The sequence below is a fragment of the Polyodon spathula genome, chromosome 36 (assembly GCF_017654505.1).
Source record: "Polyodon spathula isolate WHYD16114869_AA chromosome 36, ASM1765450v1, whole genome shotgun sequence".
Classification (NCBI taxonomy): Eukaryota; Metazoa; Chordata; class Actinopteri; order Acipenseriformes; family Polyodontidae; genus Polyodon; species Polyodon spathula.
In genome coordinates, this window is record NC_054569.1 from 2,499,433 (window position 1) to 2,517,919 (window position 18,487).

General features: G+C 38.4%; 1 protein-coding gene across 5 annotated transcripts in view; it reads right to left on the minus strand.

Annotated features, from left to right (window-relative positions):
• The window catches only part of ntm (neurotrimin), a 188,397-nt gene that overhangs the window by 46,627 nt on the left and 123,283 nt on the right, over nt 1–18,487 (minus strand). For all 5 annotated transcript variants that reach the window (XM_041234795.1, XM_041234797.1, XM_041234794.1 and 2 more), the window contains one exon: nt 4,113–4,345. In XM_041234795.1, the coding sequence (XP_041090729.1) occupies nt 4,113–4,345 (233 nt within the window). The remainder of the gene's footprint in view (nt 1–4,112; nt 4,346–18,487) is intronic.

Consider the following 18,487-nt stretch of genomic DNA (forward strand, 5'->3'; position numbering starts at 1 on the left):
GATTCAACAACAGTTTATTTTTCATTTCATGATATAAATAAAAAGCAAACTGATAATTTCTAAGCAGACATTAACTTGGTCATGATTATTTGATGCATTACAGAAGAATAACACTAGCTTGAGCAAACTGAAAGGGTATGCTGATGTTTGCTTATAGTTCCTCAGCTCAGTTAACAGGACTGAAAGGAGTGTACTAGTGCATTGGATTTATATAAGGAGTTTCAAGGGAAGCCATGCACAAAGAGTGCTGTACATGCTCAGTGATTACTGTATATAGTTGCTCCAGCTACCATGGCAATGAAACAGTAATTTGGACTCTTAAAAGACTATTATACAGGCACATGATGATGGGCTGTTGATGTAAATGGGGCCGCGTTCGTGAGCTGTCAAGAGAACAGAGATCAAATTATACTTAAATTATTCTGTCATACGCCTTGGTTTGGTTTTCATGGAGGTTATCAGTAGGTTTGGGTAATATGATTTTAATAAGCAAACATTTGCTGAATCCTCAATGGTTGCGTGTGTGTCTCGCTGAGTGCTTCTGAATTGCCCAGAATTATGATGCTCAACATTTTCAAAGTGATTATTCCACAGCAATTGAAAAAAAAAAAAAAAAACGCTCCTTTTTGTGTTTCTCTTTGTCTAAAATAATTGACGCAGCCGGTACGTGTCACAAAACAGAATCTCTCAACATCTAAAGCCGCTTTTTATCCATTTAGCCTTAGATGAGAGCCTCTTGATATGTTTTCCATGCCTTGAGATGAAATGGGCAGGTTATGTCTTGTTGAACACCACACTGGAAATGACTGTTTTGCAGATAATGAGTTTGGTTGTGCGGGGGATCTGGTACACAATATGAGCAGCCTGTTCTCAGGAATACCAAGTGTCTTTCACACACACGCACACACACTCACACACGCGCACACGCACACACACACACACACACACACACACACACACACACACACACACACACACACACACACACACACACACACACACACACACACACACACACACACACACACATGCACACAAAGGCAGTTTAAAATAATAATAAAAATAATAATAATAATAATAATAATAATAATAATAATAATAATAATAATAATATGAAATAAATACTCCCACTAGATGTTCCTAATGCACTATATAAGAAAATCGCAATAAAAATTCCAGAACACGCTTTATAATTGAAGCAATACAGCTCAAGTTAAGCAAGGGAGTATGATTCCGTTCATCTTTGTGATTTATTACACAAGTTATTACCTTACTTGTATTAGTAAGAGAGACAGTTCTAAGCAGGCAAAGCCTCTTAAGAAGAAATGTAATAGCATACTGTTACTCGTGTAAAAAAAAAAAAAAAAGATACATTAAAACAAAATGAATTGCACACCAACAAAACAGAAATCCTACGATTTCTTCATGGTATCGCATTTACTGCACGTTTCTCTTTTCATGTATTATTTATGTATGTATTTCTTTGTTTATTTATTTATTCATGTTGCTAGAATATACGGTCCAAGATGTGTCACTATTTTGCCTTAATCTGTGAATTCATACATTAATACCGTTGGGAGAGCACTAACATGAATCCCTACGGACCTTTCCTGGGTTCAGTGCTGAAAAGGCTGTGTATGAAGTCTCAATAGCTGATAATTCATTTATTGTTGCGGCACTGTTTTTTGCTTGAGGCTGATGTTCCACCTGTATATCAGAATCTCCTGTTGCTAGGCAGAGACTAAACTGTAATGCGACCGCAACTGAAGTCATGACAAAGCATAGAAGCGCATGTTAATACTACTCCAAAGCTCTCCCTTTATACCGCAGAACCAGTTATACGGTAGCTTGGTCATGGGTCCCATTTGCTCATTATTCTTCCTTCTGTTATGAGCACTGCTACTACTGCTACTACTACTCTACCAAGGCGAGAGACCACCTGGTGAATCTGTTCCTGGCTCTTGCTAGACTGGCCATCTACAAGACCAGGAAGCTTAAGATCATCTGGGAGGTTCTCTTTGACTGCGGAGCCATGTTCAGGGCTCTGGCCCGGTCCCGGGTTAATTTGGAGCACACCCAGGCAGAGTCCGCTGGCGACATGTCGGCCTTTGTCGACCAGTGGGCTCTGGGTGGCGTGGTCTGTACCACCCCTCCTTTTTGTCTGAACATTTAATTTATAGTCTTTGACCAATTTTTTTCTCCAGCCGTCGCTTGATGGCTAGAGTTGATGTTGTCCTTTTAGGCATTTAAATAGGACAACTACTACTACTGTAAGTCCCAACTAAGTAAATCTTTAGCTTGCAAGCCACTTTGGCTGAATTAGCCAAACATATGATACAAAACGGGGTGCGCTGGCCAAGCAGTAATGTGGGAGAAATGACTGATCTCACTTTTTAACAGATTGTCTGAGGCTTTATATAAGAAAGAAAGAAAGAGGGCACTGCAGAACTTAATCTCTTAACAAATATTTAATCAAAAGCTCATGCAGCAATAGTTCCGCAACACAACGCTCCAGTCCCCCCACCCAGACATATTTCTCTTGCGCATGTCTGGTTTCTGAGTGTGTTTCAATCAATACACGGTACACATACTCCCCCTTCGCCATCTCTGTGTATCTCTGCATCATTCCATCTACTGCTCAACGCACCAGTGCTCCAACCTGACACTCCCATCAATCACAAGGCAGATAATTCCACAGCTTACCAAAAACTGCTTCTCCAAGGCACAACATTGCTATATCAGCTCTAATTACACAATTACCCGCTTCATTAAAACATATGGTACTGAATTCACAGGTAGCCAGTTTCAAAGAAGATTCTTTGTTCATTTTGTTATTGTTCTGTTTGCCCGTACTATCCCCCATGGAGCAATAAAGTTGTTCTTTTCTGTCAACCAGTTCAGCAATGATCTTGAACTTCAATACACTCTTAAAGTACCTGCATTGATTCAGTACTGAATATATTGCATTACTGTACAGTGCACCATGCCATGACACCCTGGGATCCTTCAAGAAGCTGCTTGATGAGATTTTGGGATCAATAAGCTACTAACAACCAAACGAGCAAGATGGGCCGAATGGCCTCCTCTCGTTTGTAAACTTTCTTATGTTCTTATGTTCTTATGTTCTAACATAACAACCAGACACTGCCAAATGACATCTGGATTCTTTTACATCAGGTTCTGTTTATGAAATCGCCATCATGTCTAGGGTGTTTTTGAATAGTGAAAGCAAGTAACACCAAATGTTTATTTGGTACACAATCGGACACAAATTAAATTACCTTCTACCTGGGTAACATACATTCATGCAACAAGCAAAATGAATATGGAGCAATGTTTATCTGAATAAAACTTCATCGATAAGGAATAGAAATCAAATTGGTTATCCAAATGTTCTTGTTTATTGCACACATTGGTGTTTTACAAAAAAAAAAAAAAGTTTGAAGCTGATTGTCAGCTAATGCTTGATTCTACATCGAGCTCAATTAAAAAAAAAAAATCAGCTTTTTACCAATATTGTGAGCAGCAGCGAGGATCGTTCGAGTATAAATGATTTGTTTTAATTGCAGCTGCATCAGAGATCTTTTCTTCTAATGGGATTGTCACTGATTTCTGCTCCATGCATATTGACAGCTGATTTAGTGAACCGCCACACTGGAAAAGAGGTCATGGGCTTTTTCAGCTCAGTGCTTCTTCTAAATCAATAAATAAAATGAAACCAGATCCCATTAGCCACGGGGTGTTTGTCCTGGAAGTTGTTGTTTTCTTTCTTAACAAAAGTATAACTATTTCTTTATTAACCCTTGCCTAGCTTGTATTCGGATGTAATTAGACATTAAAACAGCTGAGATGACTTATCTTAGCAATGCAATACTACCACATTCATGATTACTAGATAGCACTGCCCTTAGCCTCTTAAGCTGCACAAGGAAATGGACGATTGTTCAAATGGTTTCTTCTTGAAACATATTTGAGAGTGGCTCAGGTATGATGAGGAGGAAACTGACAATTTGGACAATAATTAATTTCACCCAATTCATTCAGCCCGCCTTATAAAACACAACAGCATGCACGTTGACAATAACCAAAGCAATTCTTTTTTTTCACTGTACCTTGAACTATTAGATGGACGATGGTGGTCCTTGGGTGCAAGTTGGTTTGCACTGCGCACGTATATAGGCCTTCGTCTTGAACCTGTACATTATTAATCTTAATGGTGTACTCTCTGTTATTGTATAACTGCAGACTGACTCGCTCATCTAGGGTCCACTTATCCCTTCCAGCGTACAAGATGGTGGACCTATTGAGCCAGGCTGTGCGAGTCATTTGGTTGTCGATTGCACATCTAAAAAAAAGATAAAAGACAAAAACAGGAAGTTATAGACAAATCACACCAGGCTCGTTTTTTTCTCAAATTCATGGATCAGATTTTTTTACTTATGAATGCTTCTCTGGAGTAAACTTAAATGCACAGCAGGTAAGGGTGAGGTGTCAGGTGATGGTAATATGCAATTATCAATAAAAAAAGTATTTGAATTGTCTTGCTCTTTTAAAAACACTTCTTGACATTATTCTGTTTTTGGTCTGAACCTCATTGTTTCCGAGTTCTCCTCATTATTTTTCTGAGTTCTCGTCATTGTTTTTCTGAGTTCTCCTCATTGTTTCCTAGTTCTCCACATTGTTTCAGAGTTCTACACATTGTTTCCGAGTTCTCCTCATTGTTTCAGAGTTCTACTCATTGTTTCCGAGTTCTCATTGTTTTTCTGTGTTCTCCTCATTGTTTCCGAGTTCTCCTCATTGTTTCCGAGTTCTCCTCATTGTTTTTCCGAGTTCTCTTCATTTCTTGGTTGAATGCCCATGTCTTTATTTTAAATGTATTATTTCCTCTCTATTGTACTGCGCATGTTGTAGCAAGAGTGATAAAGGCTGACCAGGGACTGTCCTGACATAGCAACCTGTATATTATAGGAATATATATGTTTGCACATACTGTACCTACGTGTGTACATGAAGATTACAAAGATATATTATTTGCAATACAGTGTGTTTCGTAACCACAAATAGTAACAATTATTTATATACAGTAGATGCTTTTAGTTATTAATAGTATTTTCCAATATAAAACAAGTTACAAAAATTAAAACTTTGGACCAATAGTACAGCTATGGCCAAAAGTTTTGCATCACCCTATAGAATTAACACATTTTACTTCATTAATTTGAGTGAAACCTACTGAATAATGCTACATTAACATATTGAATTACATACTGCTTTGTAGTTTTCCATATCCTTAAAATTATTATTTTTTTTTTTAAAACTGACAAAAATTTAAAAATGTTACATTTCAAAATCTAACTTGAAATACTGTAACGCTGTTATGACTTCCGGTTGACTTTACAGTTTCTTTGATTACATGATATTAAATAAAATATCTAAACTATGTTCATATAGATTTTTGCTTTAATTATGTCACAATCCTAAGATTGTAGGTGATGCAAAATGTTCAGCCATAGCTGTGCAGTATAAGCCACCTTGTTCAATGTAATTTAAAGGTATCACACAGATGGATAGGTATTATGCTCTCAGTTATTCTCTGCATTCTCAAATAAAAACAAAGAGCATGTTCCCCACAGGGCCTGATTAAAACGAGCAAGTTTATTCTCACTTGATCCACTGTTTAGCACACAGGGGAGTCTACAGTATAATCGTGTTTATAAAGATAATGGCTGCCAAACATAATATCATTAATCTGAGAGCCAAATTCGTGTATGATGTCAACCGTTGTCATCGCTTTTGAAGTCTGGTACTGGCTGTATCTCTGCTCTGAATGAAATAGCATGCTGTTGGGTAAGTAAGCACAGTCATTGTTTTTAGATTGATTGAACGATCTATGTGCACGGATACTTTGTACCAAGCATATGAAAATACACTTGAATGGAAATGCATTGCACTGAATAACCAAGTGTCTAGTTAGTTAGCACAGCAGAGTTCTCATTGCCTTTCATTACAAAGACTCTATATTTCTAGTAAATACTTAGCTTTCGAAAATGGTATTAATGAAAATGATACACTAATATCAGGGGGCACATGACTGTGTGTCATGCATTGAAGCCTGCCAGGTACTGTACATGGGCAATTATTAAAATCAAGGCATCGCCTCAATTCCTACATTTCCTCTGGATCTGGATCTGTCTTTAATGTAGCTCTTCCTCCAGAACTGAAAGAACTTCACACAACTACAGGAATCAGGGCTGTATAATGCTGAGCATAATCCACGCTAAAGTATTCCGCTCCCACGGTAGCTGTGCAATGAACGGCCGGAGCAGCATGTTAATGTTTGTTTTGATTCACAGCACTTACTATAGTGCTGCCCTGGAAATTAACTTACTGGAGATGAAACACGGCAAACGCACCTGAGACTACCTGCACACACACCAGCACCGCATTGTTCTCCTTTCCTTTTATAACTACAGAAGAGCTGCAAGGTTGTATTTTCCCTGTGGAAAGCGCTTTTTATTCCTGACGCTGTTTTATCACTGCTGGGTAAATTGAGCACCAGGTGTTACTTCTATCATACCACCAAACAGTGACACAGCCTTGATTGTAATGACAGATTAGCTTACATTCCACAGGTGCCACATTGTGACCCCGGTGAAGACTGACATGTTGTCCTCACTCTCATTCCCATTAGCTGCTACACAGTGGTACTTAATTGGTAACAGATTTTGATCCAGTTTGGCCTCTGCTTCAGAGTAAAATGTCTTGGTAATCATATGATAGAAAATATGTTGGTAATGTTTGCTGTGATAACTTAGGTTTAGAATGATTGAAGTCATAAAGGAAGAATGCATGGGAAAAGAGACAATGTGAGAAACAAATAACCACAGTAACATTTTAAAAGAGGGTAGTTGGTGGTTGGTTGCACTTGAATAGAGTAACAGCTGAATAACTCATTTATATTATAATTAGTAGATAACAGAAATAAACTGTAGTGAAACTACTGGAGTATAAATACCAGACATAGAGGCATACACAGATACCGAAGCTCCCAATCACTCCAGATCAACAGGATCGTCAGAGTAGCATCTGTGGCTCTCTCTCCAGGAGGTAATCTCACCAGTCGCTTATCTCAATACTAGTGGCACGTATTGTATCTAAACATATCGCGAATGTAAGGTGGGTATTTGAACTAAATGGTTAAGATTTGAAACAGGGTCTGGGCTCATTCTTATAGCGTAGCAAAGTAGTTCATTCCATGTTTAACCTGATTTGTAAATCTTACAAAATGAGTTTCTTAGTTTTCTGTTACATTTCTAATCGTTTTGAGCGGGCTATTACTTAACTATTGAGTATTCTTGTCTGTGTTAAAATGCTTTGACTGTGAGTTTAGGAGCTGTTCCAGCTGTTCCACAATGTAATGCAGGTTTGCAAACAACATAAAACATTATCACATGAAAATAAAAAGATGAGATAGGTAGCCTTTTTAAAAACAGCACAATGAAGCAGTTGACTATTGATAAAGGTTTGTCTGCTTTCCTGAAGACAGGCGTTTAGATAAATACATATTTAGCACACTCTGTTTGAGGCACAACCCCCTTTTTTATAACAGCTAATAATTAACTTTATAAATAATGAAACTATTATGTCTTCTTGTACAGATGGATGTGTTGTTTGTTCATTGAACATTTTCTAAATGCTCGGATTACAAACCTATTCCGAATAATGTTAGACGCCATGTCTCTAGATGATTCCCCGCCTCCCTTTTAGATATGATTGGTAATGTGTGGCTCTGATGCCTAATCCAGCTCTGGACTACAATTCTTTCTTTAGCAGGGTAATAAAAAATGGAGATCAAAGTTTACAATTTCCTTTATTGCCCAACCGTATCCAAGCTTCAAGCATGAAATACAATTTTTTTTTTTTTTTTGTTTGTGAAACTCTGCAACATCGCTGCCACCTGCTGTTCATGTCCGACACTGAAACACCATAACCACAGATGAGATCAGGGATATTAAGCAAGATGAGTCATACATTATTCCTCTTAATGAAGGACGAACAACCAAAACACAGACCGTAAAATATTTGTCAAGATGTGAAACTGTACCAAAAGCATCCACTTCTAGTGATTGTGTTTGACAATTCTACAGCCATGTACACAAGTTATCTGGATCGTACATTAACCCTGGACCCCCATGCTGGACATTAACCACATTACAGATGCAATGTAACCCCAAGCCAAGTCCTCCTGCATTGTTTTGAACCTGACCACACTCACCACCAGTGTCTGATTTAAACCTCCTCCAATCGGAACCCCAGCCTCTTTACGCCAAGCCTTCCACACACCCATTGTACTACAGTAAATAAACTCATATCATTTACAATTAGGCAAAAGCATGGAATACAATATATTTTATGCAAAACTCAGTGACACCTGTGCAAAGTTATAGAAACAGATTTGCCATGCTGCTCAGAAATGTAATTGTTAAACAAACTAATATATGTTCAAATGCAGGCAGGATTAGCATTGCATAGCATTGCAAAGAATAGGTCTCAGGTCCAGGCAGATGTGGTGATTAAGCCATTTTGTAGCAGGCAGAAAAATTGCAGCTGTAGCAGTACAGCAAATATAAATGAATCATAATACTAACCCTTTCAAGTGCTTTCTATTGCTTTGGTCAAGAAGACGGGATTGTATATTAGGACACCCTTGACAAGGAGATGACATGTTCTGGTTGATTAAAGCCGGCAATGCACTGCAGTGCAAAAAATGCTAATCGTACTTTCAACCGCATGTAAGCTCTTAGCAGTGATTTCTATCCTTTTATGCTTAAAATAACAGCCCCACTGGTAACAATTTTAAACAGGCAGCAAATTGGCTACCCAGTGGCTCTGAGGACCGAATGAAGACCCCCACTGCCTGTTGCTATGGCAGCAGTTAGCAGTGGTCTGTGATGCTACTTAACTTTGCTACTGTACATACAAATTACACCAACATTCATATACAGGCTTTATTAAGAAAAAAATAGAGAGAGAATTGTCATTCAATTTCCTTATCACTGCTCCACAGACAGCAAACCAATTAAATCCATATAAAATATCTACCCTATGAGTCCAATAGAAATGATCTCACAGGGTGGAAAGACGTAAGGGAATTGGAAGCTCTGGGCATCAAACACTTTATCCCATCGACATTTTAAAGTCAGACACATTCAGGCTTAATTGTTGTTAAAAAAATACATGATGCCTTTATTTTATTTTTTTGTAATTAGAATGACGTATGTCTTTTGAAGACAGTTTCCATCACACTGTAAATCTTTGGAGTTAAAATATTAATGAATCCAGCTGTCAATGAATGGTTAAATTATTATTATTATTATTATTTATTATTATTATTATTATTATTATTATTATTATTATTATTATTATTAGTAGTAGTAGTAGTAGCAGTAGTAGTATTGTTGTAAAGTGCAATGTATCATCTTTACAGTTGTATGCATCAACATTTAAAATGTAATTGTTCAAGATCTATGAATTCTTTCCACTATAAGAGTGACATGTGATGTATTCTTCTATTAGAGGCTTAAGGTATGTTCCAGCACTTCCTTCAGTCAGTTAACATTTGACCTTCTGATAACCATCATTAATCATAAATATGACGCTGTCAGAAACTAATTAAACAACCTACAAAACCTAATATATGTTCAATTGCTTTCCATCCCCTCTTGTATATAACTTACTTTTTAAAATCAATTTTACCCCTTTTTTTTTTAATTCAATTTGATATGTTATCATCTTGAGACCTTTGACAGCTTGCAATATTTACAGTATTTATCAAAAGCCTTTTTTTTATTATTATTTTACGGTTAATATAAGTTCTTGTGGTGTTAATAGTTTATTTGACATTTTTATTAAAGTTCAAAGGTACAATTATCACAAGCAATACTGACACAAAGCTTCTCTGCTTCTGGCACTCAGTTCAGTTGTATTTAGTGTCCACTGAGAACCAACTTAAGACTGTACACAGGGCTTCATTCACTAAAGGGTGGTAAATGAGTAGAGTTACCACGTGGCAGGGGGAAGCCACACCACGTGCAAAAATGAACCAGCGCTAGCTCTATTCACTAAGCTATTTATATGCACAAATAAAGTTTGCTAAATAATTCATTTTAGCATTCAACACTTGGAATTATTCATGAAGTTTACACACACTGTATTATAGTATTTTGCTGCCTGAAGTAGCCACAACCATATGTGATCTCTCTGCCACTGGATGAGCGCTAAACAGGAGCTTGAGATACTGATACTCAGACTAGGAGTAAGGTAATTGCTGAATTAGTTCATTTGTTGTCGTTGAAAAGATAACTGTTAGTTTATTTATGGTTGAGGGTTTTTTTTTTTTTTTGAGAATTTTACAATCTACCTTTAACCATATTTTCAATAAATACCATATACAAAAGAAGATGCTGGCTCAATGATCCTATCAAACAGCTCCCCCTCTGCTGGACATACATAGTGTTTAAAATCTAGAGGGGTTTTTTATGCTGGCCTAGAGCTAGAGCTTTTAACTGATCTTGCAACCTGGGATGATCTGGAATAGCCTGGATTTGAACCAGTGCTGTCCAGGCTATAGGTTGCCTGACACTGGTTAGTGAATACAGCAGGTGTACAAAGCACGCAGTAAGGGGCTTATTGCATGCAAAACACGTGACTGCTGTTTAGTGAATGAGGACCAAAGTATTTTATTCATGACCCAAGCTGGATTTGAACCGAGGGCCGCAGAGGTTAAAGATGAGTGTGGGACACCTCAAACCTTCTTGCACTTAATAAAGCCCACAAGGTCACCGAATGAGCAAACACATCTCCTTCATTAGAAAGTAGCAGATTTGTGTCAGCTAACATTTACCCTTCCATATAATCCAGGCAATCTCTGCCAGAGGGCTTCCCTTGCCTGTAGGGTTGTTGAAGGTTCTAGTTCCACTCACAATTTATTCAAGACAAGCAGCTTCTGCTACACAGCTACCACCTCCTCATCGTGTGGAGATACTCTGGGGCATGAGTAGGCCAGGAAAAAAAAAAAAAAAAAACAAAACAGCTCCCTTTCTCTGTTCTGGAATTGTAAGAAAACAAACTACAAAAACTCTGGACGCTGCTCAAGTACGTGATTGAAGATTGTCACCCACTGTACTCTATGTGAAGTCTTTCAGTACAAAAGGCACTGTGAACATTTCAATTCCGCGGCTTCAATGTTACTTCTTAATAATGCAGTTTATTCAGCTTTTCCCACAGCCTTTCCCAACTAATAGTCTAATGGCAACTAATACTTCAAGTTAAGAGAATGTATTTATTTAATTAGAGCTCTAATTTGCTCAAGCAGTACATCAACATTATGAATTACATGATACTGTATGCGAGCGCAGTTTAATTGCGACTCAATTTTCTTCATCCTGGCATGTAATGTTAATCAACTGCCCACGCTTTTTTGCATGTGTCCTCATAATTAAAGCCAATTTTACTCAAAATCGTCAACAATTTCAATGTTCATACAATATATTTCCACTATCTTTATAGGCTGCCTGTCCCCTTGCGCTGATCTCCAGTTATTTGCATTACTCAATTGACCTCTTACCCTGCTTAAACTCTGTGGAGTGCAACTGCTGCAGGGAAAATTAACCCATCAAGCCCCGCCCATGTATCTGTGTTGAGTTCAGTAATTACACCCTGGGCACTGCCCCCTCCGTGCTCACATCTGTACATGAAGTGAGTGTGGATATCTTTATATTGCTGTTGCAACAGCAGGTACTTGTGGGAGTGCTTTTGAAGATTGCTACCAGCACTAAACTTGCAGATGTTATTTGAACTGTGTTTCTGTTCATTGGTGCTCAATTATACTCACACATAACCTTTCTGCCATGCTGCTGTCAGCAGATCGAAAGCTGTTGCTGCATAAGGGTTTCAGGGTCTTTATATGTGATGTGTGGAGGTTATGTCTTCATCTTGTCATATTCTATCTAAATGATCACTGATGTATATAATAGTACCGAATGCTGTTTGAGTCTTCTTCTTCTTCTTCTTCTTCTTCTTCTTCTTCTTCTTCTTCTTCTTCTTCTTCTTCTTCTTCTTCTTCTTCTTCTTCCTTCTTCCTCATCTTCTTCCTTTTCCTTTTTCCTCTTCTTCCTCATCATCTTCCTCTTCTTCTTCCTCTTCTTCTTCTTCTTCTTCTTCTTCTTCTTCTTCTTCTTCTTCTTCTTCTTCTTCTTCTTCTTCTTCTTCTTCTATCAGTAGTAGTACTGCAGTAATAGTCGTATTCACTTCCATTCAAGCATGCTTCTGGTTATATTACTTTGCTTAATAGCTTTCTTTGTTTTATTTATCAGCTGCTTGGAAACTTGTTTTGAAAAACCGACGCTTTGCAACCCCGCTTGCTGTCATGCTTCCCAACAGACCTGCCTCTCTGCGCTCATATTTCATTATGCCGGCTAAGCAGTTGGGGGACGCTATTAATCAGAGGTTCACAGACACTCTACTGTCTGCACCTTTTAAATCAAACTTGGTTTACAGACCAAAAAACACTTCCCAGAATGGAAAGGTATTTACCTTGTGCTGTAAATACTAAATGTCTGCGTTTCAAGCCTTCACATCCGCCCACAGGGACTCTGCGATCCAGGTTTATCTTTCAAGGATGTGTCACTCAGAGATGATTGCCCGTCTATTGAATTCCAGGGGAGCTTTTGTATTTATTAATATTTTCTTTTTCACATTTCCTCTGGGCTGAGTCTGTTGTTCAATCTCCACGACGCTGTGCTTTAAAAGGTGGGAGTCGGATTCCCAGCAGGGGAAAGCAGTTCCTGACGAGAATGTACTTAGATCGTGGGATCTTAATCACACTTGTTCAGCTGAAATCTTTTTCTGTGACAATGGCAGGTGGTTTTCACCCTGGGCGGAATTTGAGATACCGTGTCCCCTGGTGGTGGATAAAGCATCACCCAAATTGCCAAACAAGAAGCAAGCCATTTTACACATGCGCTAAGAAACCTGCAACACAGATTCAAGGAGCGTCACCAAGCTATTCTTTAACTCTCATTAATTAACAGCATTGTTCACAAGTCCCGTTATGTTTTGGGTAGCATTATAAGTGACTTTAAACAATCTTTAAACACTTTTTTAATGATGCTATTAACAGCTATGGAATATCACTAGAAATAATAAGACTATTATTATACACTTTTGCAATAGAGCAGTAGTTTTTGGTAGTATTTGAAATGTTCTATTTTTATGTTAATCAGAGGTAAAGCATTGGAGTGCTTGGATACCCCTCCTTCCTGATGTTTTATTACTGCGTGCTTTACTTTGTAGTTCTTTACACACAACGCAACGTGAAACCACTTATGGAAGCAAAAGAAAATGCTCAGTTTAAAAAAATGCAGCTGGTAGTTAGGTTTTCCAATGCTGTGATTCTGCTCACCAGTCAGTTCTCCTCAACAGGTGTTACCAAGTGTGTCTGTGCAATAGGCTATTTATTAACCGTTTAACTAACATTCCTTCTGGCTGCACCAGTAAGTTGTATTTTTGTATATCTAGGATAAGCTGTGTCTTATGTTCTTCCCTTTCCAGCTGTGTAAAACTGTTTATTGATGAACTGATGAAAACAGGATGCTAACAGGCCCTGCTAAGTTTCTGTTGTTTAGCATTCCCACTGAAATCCAGCAGAAGCACAGATTCCTGCAGAGGGGGATTTATTACTCTGCATCCACTTCCTTTCAACTGCAGACAATAATAAAAAAAAAAAAAAGGCAAACTTTGCTTCCGGCACGCGCCAGGTGACTGCAGCTTTGAACAGGGGACTAGATCAATACAGCTCTGTTCCCACTGACAGGCAATCCTTACAGTGAGTGAGGCAGGGGCGTTATCAGGCAGCCAGACTTCGAGCTGCAGCAGGCTAATCAGCTGCATCCTTGTGTCACGTAGACCACCTGCAGACGCAGATTTGGGCAGTGAATTTTATTTTTTGTCTTCTTTCTGATGCTTACTCTAAAACAGCAGGCGTGGCTTGTGTCCTCCCATGTCACATAACACTTTTTCTTCGTATCACACTCGACCGTTCACATAACACTACACTTGGTACTCACACACAGCTGTGTCTACTGGGGTTTGGTATCTCTGTGCAGCTTCTCGGCTTGAACACATTATCCTCTACACCGCAGGCCAGATTCAGAATCAATGAATTCACCAGTGTCCTACATAGAGACTAAACCCAGTGGCATACCACAGTAGTTTCCTCCGAAGTGTGGACAATATGTATTTAAAAAATAAAAAAAAAGTTTTACTGTTTGAATAAGATTCTAATAAGATCTATCTTTAACACAGATGCAAGACTGTTCTTAACAGAACCTCTGCTACAGCCTCCCCTACAGCTCGTCTCAACATTACTACAGCCTCCCCTACAGCTCGTCTCAACACTACTACAGCCTCCCCTATAGCTCTTACCAACACTACTACAGCACTCTCACGATTGCAAACTGGCAGACCTGCAGCAAATTATATAAGCTCTGCATTTTCCAGGAGTGCATAGGTAAGCAGAACATCAGATGGCAAGATAAATAAATGATGCACTTGTATTTTTCTGTCCCTGAAAGGTAAGTGTTAAATGCAATAAACACACCCAAAGTAAAAGTAGCCCCTGAATGAAGCCTGTAGCATCTGTGCTGATTGCCTTCAGCTACACCTGATGAGACACCAACTGAGCTTGGCGTGGCAGTGCACCCACAGACACCTGTGTAAACATCTGCAGAGGTGTATGAAGTCTCTTCCAGGGAGTTCAGCATTGCAACGCTATAATGCGCTATCTACATACAGATATGCATACCCAAATTGTGGTTTGGTGCATTGGTTGCTGCAGATATTAATTCTCCCGTTTAAAATGGGGCAGGCCTTAGCTTGGTGGTGGGCATTGGCTCACATCAGGCACAGCTCTTTTCAGGCCTTTATTGTGATTAATAGATACGATACGAAGAGCTGGAGTTGCCATAACTCTCTCATCAGCCTCGGAGAAGCTCTCTCGGTGCCCACTGCGGCACTTCTAATACTGACCCCTCCTTGACCATCAAACTTCTAGTCCCCAGGATAGTAACCTATTACTTTGCGCCACTATCCTGCAAGTGAGCTCCTGTTACTGGCAGGAAAACTTACTTTTTAGTGAGTACAGTCAAACTGCTCTGGGGGTTTAACCTACACGGAATTTAGTAGTTGTTTAAACGGTTTCTTCTTAAAATATATTTGAAACTGACAATTTGGATGACTAGATCCAACCTGGCAGTATATTTTAAACCTGTTTCGTGCATCTCAGTGCAAAAAACCAAAAAATAAAATAAGTCAGGATTTGTATTTGTGGGAAACAATACCTTGTACCTGAAATGGTTAACTGCAAACACCGTAGGGGACACCCTCCCTAACGCACATACACAAGTACTGTACATGGCCAATGCGAACAGGTATGCACTTTGTAAAACAAGCATTCCATACATACGTTACAGACAAAACTCAAAGGGGATGAATGCAATGTGAGTAAATATACATTAAAAATGCATTTATACCATGCTGCTTGCAAATTAGTAAAAAGTTACAGGTCTTTAAAACTCACAGCGGGGTGGACTATGGACAAAGAATACATTTTATTAGGGGCTAACCAACAGAAGGCTTTTGTATACTTGCTAGCATACTGTAGGTGAAAGCTGGGGGCGTATGTGTCATTATAATTCATGTAGTTTTTGTTAGAATGGTTTGTAATAATTTGTATTAAAAGGATGACGGCTACAGCTCTCTCCCAGGAGTATATCTGATTCCTTGAACAGAAGGGTTCTGTATTCTAGTTCTACTGCTTCTGAGTGACATCTTTATCTCCACAACATTCTTTCTAAACTATGGTGTAATTAGGAGCTCATGCTTACACTCAGGGTTGGTGTTGTATTTGAGATAAGGTTACACCTACACAGAAAATAATAAAGTCATTTGAGGTTTGTTCTACGCCAAGGGAAACAAACAAAAAAAAAAAAAATAATAATAATGCAGCTTTTCTGTCAATCTTCCACTGTGGGCTTTCAGTTATTGTGAATATGAGTCAGATAACTGCCTGTCAGCAAGTGAACGCAACGTCTGTTAAAAGCCAGCACCTCACCAAACAAGGCTTATCATCTAATTAATATGTTTTCAAACAATGGGAATTGCAACTTTTCAGACTCAGCAATGATTACTGAACATGGTCATGATCAGGCTTTGCAGTGGTCTGTGAAAGACTACAATGCTGTGCCACGCAGACAACACAGATTGATAGCTCTATAGAAAGATAAGAAATTCTGCTAATGTCCCTACCATATTTTCTAAGTAGCATACTCACCACATGTATAACACTCCTCCCATGCACAGTATGTGGTTGATTTGCACCCCTTGTGTGAAGCCTACCTCCCATATAATATCCAGGCTAAAAAAAATATCAGCATACCTTATATAATACTGTACAGCATACCTCAATCTAACATGCAGCAATAAAAAAATTGTAACACATTTTAATTTTAACTGCATTAAGCAGTTTAATATATTCTTACCCTGTTGAGCATCCTGTTTCCGATTTTTAAAAAAAAAATCCCCTTAATCAAAATATTATCCCATTTGACCACTTTTACCATATACAGTACTTGTGAGTCACGACAAGGGCAGGGTTATGGCTCATTCTTCAAGGAGTATGTCCAGTTATTGGGCCAATGAGAATTGGCAAACAGTAGACTGGGTATTGAGTGATCAGCAACAATTACATTTTGGCCTCCCAGGGCAATAGACGAAGGGTCTAGTGCAACTGGGGGGAGCAGTGAGTGTAAATCTGCAATGGTTTAGTGGTAAGTTTTAACGAACGTTTTTTTATATATATATATATATATATATATATATATATATATATATATATATATATATATATATATATATATATATATATATATTTATAATCAAAGTGATGGATGTTTTATTGTCTCACTGCTAAAAGTTAAATCTAAAAGAGGAATTCAAAGGGGTTCACTGAATGTTCAAATTCCCAAACCTAATTATTAGACCTGCAACTTTAGTAGAATAATCAAAAGTAAAATCATTCAAGGAAAGATGCTCATTGATGTGTGTGTGTGTTTTCTCCAGTCATGCTGTACTGTAATGTAGGACCGTGCACTAAAGTTGTGCTACCCATAAAGTGTTACAAATTGCATCTAAAGGGTGAACGGAGAAGCTGCCCCTGATTAGATTAATCCTCTAAAAAACTTGCTCGGCCTGTTTAAATGCAACACAACCATTGATAACAGACCACTTTTTCATATCTAGCATCATGTTGTGAAAAGACGCTCAGATATAATCCAATTTCTTTACTGATTGCTCACCGGATCCTTATCTTCCGAGCTCATTTACAATGAACCCTGCCAGATAACAAGCTTAGGAAAGGGCTAGGATTGGGTCCATCTCTATTACAGGTATTGCTGATGACAGCTCAGTAGAAATATCTTAACTTGCGCGTCTTTTTACAGTGTTTCTCCCCAGTGGAAGTTAAAGGTCAGCAGAGATACAGGAGAAACACATCTTTGGTTCCACTGCTCGTGCAAATAAGAATATTTATGTATTAAGCCCACTTGGTAATTCCAAAACAAATAATGTGCAAGACTAAAAACACACAGGTACAGATCATATTCTTAAGTTTGCCCTTCCCAAGTAGGAAATCCACATCTCTATCATCCCAAGTTGGCACAGGTCAGCCCGCGATGGCAGAGAGTAAGCTGCTGGTTGAGTCTAATTGCCCTCTCTAACTATAAATAACGGGCACCATTTCCTCTCCATCGATCACAGTCTAGCCGAGGTTGCCAGGTTTGGGGCTAACCTGACTGCACGCCTGGCTGGTTCTCTTCAACGGTATATGATCTATCAAACATCCTGCACTGAGAAATGGAGAGAGTTTCCTGACATAGTTAAATTGGTTGTGGTGAGAGGCCTATCATCGCACTGGGACCTGCAATTATTCAGCTGCTTTCTGGTTGACTAACCCAACCGCCTCGGACAAAAATCAATCATTCATGTTTGTTTTTTTGTTGCTGTTGTTTTTGTGCAGAGATGTGATGTTGTAGTGTTGTGTTGACAGCAGAAGCTGACCACCGCCTTTCAGTGTCTTTGAGATTGAGTGGAGTGACAGCTCTTCTAGCTTAGTTCCAGCCTGTAACTTTCAATGTGGATAGCATTGCTAAATCAGATTAAATATTTAAGAAAAAGGACATCACTGGATTTGTTAATACTACCAAACACTGGATTGCAGAAATATAATATTGGTCAAATAGTTGTTACATTATTATTATTATTATTATTATTATTATTATTATTATTATTATTATTATTATTATTGTTATTATTAAGCCATGTTCTCATTTGCAGCCAACAGAATTAAGCATGTAGTTAATATATAATCTTC